Source organism: Coregonus clupeaformis, chromosome 13 (genome assembly GCF_020615455.1).
Source record: "Coregonus clupeaformis isolate EN_2021a chromosome 13, ASM2061545v1, whole genome shotgun sequence".
Taxonomy (NCBI): domain Eukaryota; kingdom Metazoa; phylum Chordata; class Actinopteri; order Salmoniformes; family Salmonidae; genus Coregonus; species Coregonus clupeaformis.
In genome coordinates, this window is record NC_059204.1 from 6,310,818 (window position 1) to 6,322,261 (window position 11,444).

Sequence of the window (11,444 nt, forward strand, 5' to 3'; positions counted from 1 at the left end):
TATATAGATACATATTATTTAAGAATGATATGTATTAAAAATGAAGGCTATTTATCCATTGAGCAGTAGCCATTGTTTTTATTCATAATATTTGTAGACAATAGCTTCTGCCCTCTTAGGTTCTATTTGACCCTCTTATTATATGAAAACCTCTCAGACTAGAAAGTATGATTAGAAAGTATGATTAGAAAGTATGATTAGAAAGTATGACAAACTATGATAAGAAACTATGAACAACTATGACGCCGTGTCTGTGTGTTTGTGAGTGATTATCTATTATATAATTGTGTAATATTACTCTATCTCTCAATGTATAACAATTCACTCAATGTATACCAAAGTAACACATATTTAACAACGTTTCAATGTTTTGTATTACAACAGTTCTGAAAGACAATGACATCCAATTTTTAGGGAATGATTAATACAATGTGCTACATAGTGTGCATCTGTGATAACTTTATGCAATAGATCTCTCTCTCTCTCTCTCTCTGTCTCTGTCTCTCTCTCTCTCTCTCTCTCTCTCTCTCTCTCTCTCTCTCTCTCTCTCTCTCTCTCTCTCTCTCTCTCTCTGTCTCTGTCTCTGTCTCTCTCTCTCTCTCTCTCTCTCTCTCTCTCTCTCTCTCTCTCTCTCTCTCTCTCTCTCTCTCTCTCTCTCTCTCTCTCTCTGTCTCTGTCTCTGTCTCTCTCTCTCTCTCTCTCTCTCTCTCGTCTCTCTCTCTCTCTCTCTCTCTCTCTCTGTCTCTGTCTCTGTCTCTCTCTCTCTCTCTCTCTGTCTCTCTCTCTCTCTCTCTCTCTCTCTCTCTGTCTCTCTCTCTCTCTCTCTCTCTCTCTCTCTCTCTCTCTCTCTCTCTCTCTCTCTCTCTCTCTCTCTCTCTCTCTCTCTCTCTCTCTCTCTCTCTCTCTCTTATGACTTCTAGGGAGTGTTTCCTAGATGCTGTGCTTCGGCATATGCATCGATTGGTCTTAGGTTTTTAGACTGGGTATCTGTAAAACACTTTGTGACAACTGCTGATGCAAAAAGGGGTTTTAAGAAATACATTTGGTTGATTGACAGTACAGACTTTTAGTACAGACATTTAACAATGTTATTATTATTATTATTTATTATTATTATTATTATTATTATTATTATGTTACAGGTGAGACATACTCAGAAATGTCAACATCTTGTCAAGTCAAAGCAGGGCCTTATGGGTAAACCTCCAGACTCCATGAGCTTGGAGGAGCTGACTGTGAGTGACGCTCTACGACCTCTTCTTCTCTCCCCAGACAATCATGTTCAGTAGCGCCAACTTACAAGAGTGGGTTTACAGGGCAGTGATGAAAACAGTTTACATGAGCGCTAATTCAAACATACAATGATATATATTTGATACAATTACCCATTCAAAACTGTTGTTACAAAATCACTTCTCATTGTGTACATTTCAAGGTTTCACACAAACATAAAACAACTATTTAGTTCATGTTTCTCGAACACACTGTTGAGTTTCCTGTTTACTAAAGAACAATCATTATGACAAAACACAAAACGTTGTAATAGAATCTGTATACATGTCATTCTATACTGAAAACAGCTACATTCTGAAAGATTTTGGTGTTGTTGATGTGATAACACCATTTTTATTCATGTCTCAATTTAGGATAATACCGTTTATTTTTATTTGACTTAAATTGTATTATTCATGTTGTTTCATATATAATATATATATATATATATATATATATATATATATATATATATATATATATATATATATTGAATATAATTCATATATATCTAATACACTAACAAGCAATGCAAGCAGATGTGGAATTAACCCCAAAACAGTTGTGTGTCTTTTTGGATCAAGAATTGATCAAGAATACCAATAGGTATGATCAGATCCTCTATCCTATTCAGCCAAAAAATGCAAATCCATAAACTCGAAACAATAAAACATTGAAAACCTTAACATGACTACTGGTGATGTCATTCTTTTTCGTCACCATCCATCAATAGTTGAATTGCATTATTTTTTTCTTTGTACATGCACCGAGTTTCCATGCACCTGGAGCCAATCAACGTGGTAAATGAAAAATACCCAAATAAAACATATGTGAAAAGATGTGGTCAAAGTAAAGCTTCACTGTTTATTTTATTATATTATTATAAATGTTTTGCTACAACAACCAGGTCTTCCTAACATTTGCCAGCTAGGGCTGTAAGTAGGGCTGTAACTAGGGCTGTAACTAGGGCTGTAAGTAGGGCTGTAACTAGGGCTGTAACTAGGGCTGTAACTAGGGCTGTAACTAGGGCTGTAAGTAGGGCTGTAAGTAGGGCTGTAACTAGGGCTGTAACTAGGGCTGTAAGTAGGGTTGTAACTAGAGCTGTAACTAGGGCTGTAACTAGGGCTGTAACTAGGGCTGTAACTAGGGCTGTAAGTAGGGCTGTAACTAGGGCTGTAACTAGGGTTGTAACTAGGGCTGTAACTAGGGCTGTAACTAGGGCTGTAAGTAGGGCTGTAACTAGGGCTGTAACTAGAGCTGTAACTAGGGCTGTAACTAGGGCTGTAACTAGGGCTGTAACTAGGGCTGTAAGTAGGGCTGTAACTAGGGCTGTAACTAGGGCTGTAACTAGGGCTGTAAGTAGGGCTGTAACTAGGGCTGTAACTAGGGCTGTAACTAGGGCTGTAAGTAGGGCTGTAACTAGGGCTGTAACTAGAGCAGTAACTAGGGCTGTAACTAGGGCTGTAACTAGGGCTGTAACTAGGGCTGTAAGTAGGGCTGTAAGTACGGCTGTAACTAGGGCTGTAACTAGGGCTGTAACTAGGGCTGTAACTAGGGCTGTAACTAGGGCTGTAACTAGGGCTGTAACTAGGGCTGTAAGTAGGGCTGTAACTAGAGCTGTAACTAGGGCTGTAACTAGGGCTGTAACTAGGGCTGTAACTAGGGCTGTAAGTAGGGCTGTAACTAGGGCTGTAACTAGGGCTGTAACTAGGGCTGTAAGTAGGGCTGTAACTAGGGCTGTAACTAGAGCTGTAACTAGGGCTGTAACTAGGGCTGTAACTAGGGCTGTAACTAGGGCTGTAACTAGGGCTGTAACTAGGGCTGTAAGTAGGGCTGTAACTAGGGCTGTAACTAGGGCTGTAACTAGGGCTGTAACTAGGGCTGTAAGTAGGGCTGTAACTAGGGCTGTAACTAGAGCTGTAACTAGGGCTGTAACTAGGGCTGTAACTAGGGCTGTAACTAGGGCTGTAAGTAGGGCTGTAACTAGGGCTGTAACTAGGGCTGTAACTAGGGCTGTAAGTAGGGCTGTAAGTAGGGCTGTAACTAGGGCTGTAACTAGAGCTGTAACTAGGGCTGTAAGTAGGGCTGTAACTAGGGCTGTAACTAGGGCTGTAACTAGGGCTGTAACTAGGGCTGTAACTAGGGCTGTAAGTAGGGCTGTAACTAGGGCTGTAACTAGAGCTGTAACTAGGGCTGTAACTAGGGCTGTAACTAGGGCTGTAACTAGGGCTGTAACTAGGGCTGTAACTAGGGCTGTAACTAGGGCTGTAAGTAGGGCTGTAACTAGGGCTGTAACTAGGGCTGTAAGTAGGGCTGTAACTAGAGCTGTAAATAGGGCTGTAAGTAGGGCTGTAACTAGGGCTGTAACTAGGGCTGTAACTAGGGCTGTAAGTAGGGCTGTAACTAGGGCTGTAACTAGGGCTGTAACCTAGGGGCTGTAACTAGGGCTGTAACTAGGGCTGTAACTAGGGCTGTAAGTAGGGCTGTAAGTAGGGCTGTAACTAGGGCTGTAACTAGGGCTGTAAGTAGGGCTGTAACTAGGGCTGTAAGTAGGGCTGTAACTAGGGCTGTAACTAGGGCTGTAAGTAGGGCTGTAACTAGGGCTGTAAGTAGGGCTGTAACTAGGGCTGTAACTAGGGCTGTAAGTAGGGCTGTAACTAGGGCTGTAACTAGGGCTGTAACTAGGGCTGTAAGTAGGGCTGTAACTAGGGCTGTAACTAGGGCTGTAACTAGAGCTGTAACTAGGGCTGTAACTAAGGCTGTAACTAGGGCTGTAACTAGGGCTGTAACTAGGGCTGTAACTAGGGCTGTAACTAGGGCTGTAAGTAGGGCTGTAACTAGGGCTGTAACTAGGGCTGTAAGTAGGGCTGTAACTAGAGCTGTAACTAGGGCTGTAAGTAGGGCTGTAACTAGGGGCTGTAACTAGGGCTGTAAGTAGGGCTGTAACTAGGGCTGTAACTAGGGCTGTAACTAGGGCTGTAACTAGGGCTGTAACTAAGGCTGTAAATAGGGCTGTAACTAAGGCTGTAACTAGGGCTGTAACTAGGGCTGTAACTAGGGCTGTAACTAGGGCTGTAACTAGGGCTGTAAGTAGGGCTGTAACTAGAGCTGTAAATAGGGCTGTAAGTAGGGCTGTAACTAGGGCTGTAACTAGGGCTGTAACTAGGGCTGTAAGTAGGGCTGTAACTAGGGCTGTAACTAGGGCTGTAACTAGGGCTGTAAGTAGGGCTGTAACTAGGGCTGTAACTAGGGCTGTAACTAGGGCTGTAAGTAGGGCTGTAAGTAGGGCTGTAACTAGGGCTGTAACTAGGGCTGTAAGTAGGGCTGTAACTAGGGCTGTAAGTAGGGCTGTAACTAGGGCTGTAACTAGGGCTGTAAGTAGGGCTGTAACTAGGGCTGTAAGTAGGGCTGTAACTAGGGCTGTAACTAGGGCTGTAAGTAGGGCTGTAACTAGGGCTGTAACTAGGGCTGTAACTAGGGCTGTAAGTAGGGCTGTAACTAGGGCTGTAACTAGGGCTGTAACTAGAGCTGTAACTAGGGCTGTAACTAAGGCTGTAACTAGGGCTGTAACTAGGGCTGTAACTAGGGCTGTAACTAGGGCTGTAACTAGGGCTGTAAGTAGGGCTGTAACTAGGGCTGTAACTAGGGCTGTAAGTAGGGCTGTAACTAGAGCTGTAACTAGGGCTGTAAGTAGGGCTGTAACTAGGGCTGTAACTAGGGCTGTAAGTAGGGCTGTAACTAGGGCTGTAACTAGGGCTGTAACTAGGGCTGTAACTAGGGCTGTAACTAAGGCTGTAAATAGGGCTGTAACTAAGGCTGTAACTAGGGCTGTAACTAGGGCTGTAACTAGGGCTGTAACTAGGGCTGTAACTAAGGCTGTAACTAGGGCTGTAACTAGGGCTGTAAGTAGGGCTGTAACTAGGGCTGTAACTAGGGCTGTAAGTAGGGCTGTAAGTAGGGCTGTAACTAGGGCTGTAACTAGGGCTGTAAGTAGGGCTGTAACTAGGGCTGTAACTAGGGCTGTAACTAGGGCTGTAAGTAGGGCTGTAACTAGGGCTGTAACTAGGGTTGTAAGTAGGGCTGTAACTAGGGCTGTAACTAGGGCTGTAACTAGGGCTGTAAGTAGGGCTGTAACTAGGGCTGTAACTAGGGTTGTAAGTAGGGCTGTGGCGGTCACGAAATTTAGTCCGCTGGTGCTCTCACGGCAATTGACCGTTAATTAACATAAACACATTTAGCATCTCCTGGCTTCCACGCAACTAGAAAGCCTTACATCCTGAGTGTATACAGTCATTGAGTGTGCAAAGCTGTCATCAAGGCAAAGGGGTGGCTACTTTGAAGAATCTCAAATATTAAATATAATTTGATTTGTTTAACACTTTTTTGGTTACTACATGATTCCATATGTGTTATTTCATAGTTTTGATGTCTTCACTATTATTCTACAATGTAGAAAATAAAGAAAAACCCTTGATTGAGTAGGTGTGTCCAAACTTTTGACTGGTAGTGTATATCTTTTTATTCCTTTCTTAGAGAAAAAAGAAGAATCAGCATTTTCATCCTTTTCAGGGTCCTATGGTAACCCGAAACCCCCATCAGTCTCCAAATCGCCGTCTTCAAGCTGTGAGGGCCTCAGACGTTGCCTTTTCCACGCTGGATCTCCAGGGCCTTCCAGGTTTGGTATCTTTTCTTTTCCATGATAGATCAACCTTCTTGACGTTAAGCCCAAGTTTTGCCTTGATGACAGTAGGGACCATCTTCGTAAATGTTCACGATGGTGGAAAAACTGTTGCACTTGTTTCATCATATCAAGCACCTTAAACCAATATCGCCACCTGAAGCTAAAGACAGGCACTAAGTAGTTGACCTCTGTGCATGCTTTTGAAAATACATACGAACTAACAGATTTGGTGGCATTCGAGCTATTGAATTCAGAACAACCTAAAATTGTCACTTTGGAGTCTGGAAAATGTAGAGAAAATGGCGCAGTACAGCTTCAAGAAAACAGTTGCTTTCAAACTAGGGATTTTGTGGCTAATTGAGGTAAGACAGTAATTCTGCTCATAGATTATGCATGTATGAACTACACATTGACACATCCAGCCCAAAGCGGGAAGTTTAAAAAATACTTAGTAGTCGCCAAAGAGAATGTCTTTAAGGCCCAGCTAAAGACTGTGCTGTTCAGAAAATGACCTCTATTAATTCAGTTCTCATGTCCTCCTGATCTGACGACACCTGTATATAGCTTTGTTTGTTCTCCATGTTCTATGTTCTGTGTGTCCTATGTTCTCTGTTTTGGATTGTTTTATTATTATTATTATTATTATTATTATTATTATTACTTCTATGAGTTGTCTTGATGATTCCATATACCAAACAACGACATAATTCTAAGCACATCACTTACAGTTCTACGGCTTACCTGTGTTATTCAGGTGAGTGTTTGGCCCAGGAGTGTTTGGCCCAGGAGAGTGTTTGGCCCAGGAGAGTGTTTGGCCCTGGAGAGTGTTTGGCCCAGGTTGTCGTTGGCCCAGGTGAGTGTTTGGCCCAGGTGAGTTTCCTTCACCTTACTCAGAGGAAACTGGGGTTATACTGCCACCCTGTGGCTAAGGGGTTATACTGCCACCCTGTAGCTAAGGGGTTATACTGCCACCCTGTGGCTAAAGTCTGTAACGTGGTACTGCGCACTAAAGGACCAGTGTTGAAATACACACGGGTGAATTTGATGGAAGAAGTCAAAAATAAGATGAAGAAAACCTATGATGGTGATATATTGAGTTTTATTATGTCAAAGTGAATAAAAGCACATTAAATGGTGCCCGTTAACTCTGCCACTACAGGAACTGAAGACTCCCTCTCTCTCTTGGCAGGCACACGCCCGTCCACCCTCCAACCAATTAATTACAAGCAGGTAGTGGTTGAAATGTGAATGTTGTAGTGTTTCAACACACACACACACACACACACACACACACCCAAACCACATGATTGATTTAGGGAAGAGATTCCTCCATTATTAGTCCAGATGCATCAGGAAAAGCCCAGAGGAAAAGGGCAAACAGTCCGAGTGAAGGTTCTGTCATACGAAATACTGTGACAAACAGTCTGTGCTCTAAGCAGTGTGATAGTATGTACTTTAACATTGTATTTTCCCACGACTTGTTGAATCTACAGCTTTATGTGTAATCTTGTGACCCACCAGTTACACAAAAAACCTGTGTTTCAACATGGACCCAGTCTTGGGCTGTGGCCCAAAAATATCAGTTGAGATCCACCATTTGGGAAGGACTGTCTTAGTCACGCTAACCAATTGCCTTCTTCCGATCATAACGTCAGTGGACAAAACTAAATGTTCATATGTCAGTTATCAGTCCAGATACATAATGAAACACCCGACCACTCTGCTCTTCTAAGCCGACTCTGTAGGCCTCTGCTTCATCAGCTGTTCCTTCCGGGCTTTCTGGAAGGTCATCATGCAGTCTTTGAAGGTCTGGACCTGGCTCTGGCACTTCCTCCAGTCCTGGTGCTCGGCCATGCACTCCTGGACAGCATAGTGCAGCTCCCCACAGCCTGTCCTGCTGATCATCTGGTCCACTGGGTCCTCCTCATCCTGGTCCTCGCTGGGGCGACGACTCCGGTCGTGGGGTGGAGGGGAGGCCATTACCTAAGGCAGCTCTGTCTGGGTGGGAGGGGATAGAGTGAAAGGGATTAGAGACAGAGGCTATGTCTTGAAAGATTCCAGGGGTGTATTCATTTGGAACCAAACGGCACCATTGCACAGTAATGAATACACCCCAGCACATTATGACAGAACTAAAGCAAAAATAATACTGCGATATTATCAAAAAGATACAATAAATAATCAAAAATAATATCCCGATATGTAACTATCGATTCCCCCCCCAGCATCACTAGTAAACAAGCGCTGTAACATGGTGTTATGGCCGTGTGGGAACACTAACCCTGGGCCTATAAAGGTGTGTAGTAATTGATTTGTATTATTTATCCCTGATATGAAAGACACGTTCCTTATGTTTCCAAAACAGTACCGCAAGTGATGCGTGTTAATGTTTACAGCAAGCGTCAGGGCTCGTAACGAAACACCCCCGGGTCAGAAGCTACCGTCAATAGGCGCTAAAGCAGTTTAGGGTCTGTGATTGGGGTACGTAATGGCTAGCTTTGGTCCATGCCCCTGTCGGATACACATTTCGTAGTCAAAATACTCAAGTCGTTTCTTTCGTATTTTGGAGAAACAACGACAGCTTGCACAAACAGAGAGAAGTTCGTCATCACACCAGTGACATCTATACTTTGGTGAGTAACGAAAGTATTATGAAGCCAGTCACTAAACAAAATCGGAAAGCTCATGTTAGCTAGCTAGCTAACATCAGCTCCCAAAAAATCACAAGCAACAGCCAATATTAGCCTAAAGTTAAACATTCGGGAACAGAAGTTTTCAGACATATCATAATCGTTGTCTCTCTTGAAAGCAGTACCTGGAATGTATATCATAGAGTTGAATACCTTCGCATTACCTCCGGTTGATTTCATAACATGGGGGACGTCTTTACAGAATGGATAGGGGGGGTTACATTTAAATGTACACGGTGTACTTTGGACGAGCGTCACTTAGGTTCCGCGTAGTATTATTTTGCTGTCACCTCCTGCTCACTGGACCTACTCCTGTGTTTCGGTCGTGGAAAGATATAAATTAACTTTGCTAAATATAAAGTCTATATTTAATTTCCCAGTGTGAACAAAATAAGAAAAACATGCAATTGTCATATTCTGAGGTATTTCTCAAATACAGTGTGAAATATAGGCCTATAAGCACTTGAGGGCAGTGAAGTGCAATCTAAAATGTTCCTCTCAGCTAAAATCCACAAACACAATGTAAAGCAAAGTAGGCTAAATAAGAATTTTTACTGCTCTAGTCCCTGTACTCAGAAACACTAGTTTAAAAACAGAATCAATGTGTTGTTTACGAAATGTATGATTGTCTGCCAGGTTGAACTGGTAATAATATTAGCTCTATTCATTACATTTATATTTGCTAGACCGCTAGGTTCTAAATGTTTCACCCCACTGAAATATAGGCTGCCCTAGGATATTTTTTCTTCGCCTTCTTCTTCTTCTTCTTCTTCTTTGGTATTGGGTTGCGGGTTCGCATCCAACTTTTAAGGTGGATACACCGCCACCTACTGTACTGGAGTGTGAGGCCAGTCACGGCCTTTCTACATTACATTTTCTTCATTAGTCCTGTTCCTTTAAGAATGTGAAATAGAGCCCTAGACACCACTACCCTCCCCTTTCCTCCCCCACTACACCACCCTCACCCCAACCCCATCCAGCCTCTCTAACCCTCCCACCACTACACCACCCTCACCCCAACCCCGTCCAGCCTCTCTAACCCTCCCACCACTACACCACCCTCACCCCAACCCCATCCACCCTCTCTAACCCTTTCACACAATCTCTCCCTATCTATGTCATACAGTTCACAAAATATCAACACATGTCCCACCGTTTCCTCCACTAAAACACTCATCACACAGACCTGTTTCATGTATCCCTCTCATCCACAACGTGGCATTCAAACCTGTGTGCCCAAACCCTAGTCTACTCCACACAACTTCCTCTCTCCTACATCCCATACTCAAACACCTCTTCCTTTACTGACCGGTGCACACAATAAAACTGCCTCCCCTTACTACTAGCATCCCACTCCCTTTGCCGAAGATCGAGACATTTTGCCTGGATCAAGGACTTGGCTTCCCTGCGGCCCGGCGGGACCTGAATATCTCCCCCCTCTCTCCCCCCAGCACTCTTAGCCTCCACATCGGCCTTCTCATTACCCTCCACACCCACACGGATCGGAACCCAGCAAAAGCTTACCACCACTCCCATCCTCTCCAATCCCATTAACAGCACCGTCATCTCCGTCTCCACGAACAAATCTTCCCCGATCCGAACTGCCCGTCTTCACACTACTCAACACTGCAGACCAATCAGAACAGATCAGATCACTACTCTGAGTGGTTTCACCTCCTCCTCCCATCTCAAACCTAGAATCGTGGCCATCAACTCGGCCGCATACACTGACACATAATCAGTTAATCGGGGGGGGGGGGTCATGACCCCAGTGAAAGTTGCGTCCCTGCCATATTCTACCGCCTTCTGCCTGGTTGCCCACCCGTACGCCCTCTGCTTACCCACTCCTCGCTCCCAGCATTCCCCAGTTGCCGTGACCGCTGGTTGTCCTTCTGAACCCTCTTTCAACCTCGCCCAGTACGCTAATGCAAGTTTGTCCCCCAGGGCTTCCTAAGAAAGATCTTTTCATTTCAGTATGCTAATCATGTAGCCTCGTAAAACCAAACGGATCTCGTGAGCTTTCATAAATGATTAGCGTAGCAGTCATCAGTCTGGTGACATGAGGCTACTAACAATTTCCTATTGCTGCACATCATCTTGAGGATTTAGCCCATATAAAAGCTCAAACCTCACGGGACACACTGTGCTGCTCTGTGTCCTTGCTGTTTAATCACTGGCTGACTGAAACAGAAAACAAACAACAGATAAATAATGCAATTCCAGAACTAACAGAAGACAACCATGTCATTCCAGAACTCAATGAAGGCAACATTATAATTCCATTCCAGAACTGTGTTAAGGCCATGGTATTCCAGAAGTCTCTTAACAACATCAACATTTTAGAAATGTCTAGACTTGTCAGGACCAGAGCCGTATACTAATATAGATTCATTAATATATGGCTCTGGTCTGGAGATAAGAATTCAGACAGTCATTGAAAAACAAACAAGTTTTATTAGTTTTCAAAAGCAGTTTTATAGCCTGGTCCCAGATCTGTTTCTGCTCTTGCCAACTCCATTGCTGTCATTGTCAAACCAAACATGTTTAGCATGAAAATTCCATAAGGAGTTGGCAAGACACCACAAAGAGACTGACACCCAGGCTAGCAATTTTGATGCAGTAGTTGATAAGATACTGTGCATTGCACCTTACACTCCAGAATGCTACGTTCTGATTGTCTGTGGACTTTCAACAACAATATTTCTTAATCTTCGTATTGATGATTCTGCTACTTTTACTGTAAACAGTGATATCAACTTAATTACGTAACAAAGACAAGTGTCTACTCTAGACTATAAAAT

At 43.5% G+C, this 11,444-nt stretch overlaps 1 protein-coding gene across 6 annotated transcripts; it reads right to left on the reverse strand.

Moving 5' to 3' along the window:
* Positions 1 to 7,032: 7,032 nt before the first annotated feature.
* Positions 7,033 to 10,569, reverse strand: LOC121580124 (cytochrome c oxidase assembly factor 4 homolog, mitochondrial). 6 transcript variants are annotated; one of them, XM_041895182.1, is made up of 2 exons: positions 10,485 to 10,569; positions 7,033 to 7,951 (listed from the first exon to the last, which is right to left on the reverse strand). In XM_041895182.1, the coding sequence occupies exon 2, from the start codon at positions 7,931 to 7,933 to the stop codon at positions 7,682 to 7,684; it is 252 nt and encodes an 83-aa protein (XP_041751116.1). In that variant the 5' UTR covers positions 7,934 to 7,951; positions 10,485 to 10,569; the 3' UTR covers positions 7,033 to 7,681. The 6 variants fall into 6 exon arrangements, with proteins under 6 accessions (XP_041751116.1, XP_041751114.1, XP_041751112.1 ...); XM_041895180.2 differs by lacking the exon at positions 10,485 to 10,569 and adding an exon at positions 10,168 to 10,293; XM_041895178.1 differs by lacking the exon at positions 10,485 to 10,569 and adding an exon at positions 8,797 to 8,872.
* Between the last annotated feature and the right edge of the window lie 875 nt (positions 10,570 to 11,444).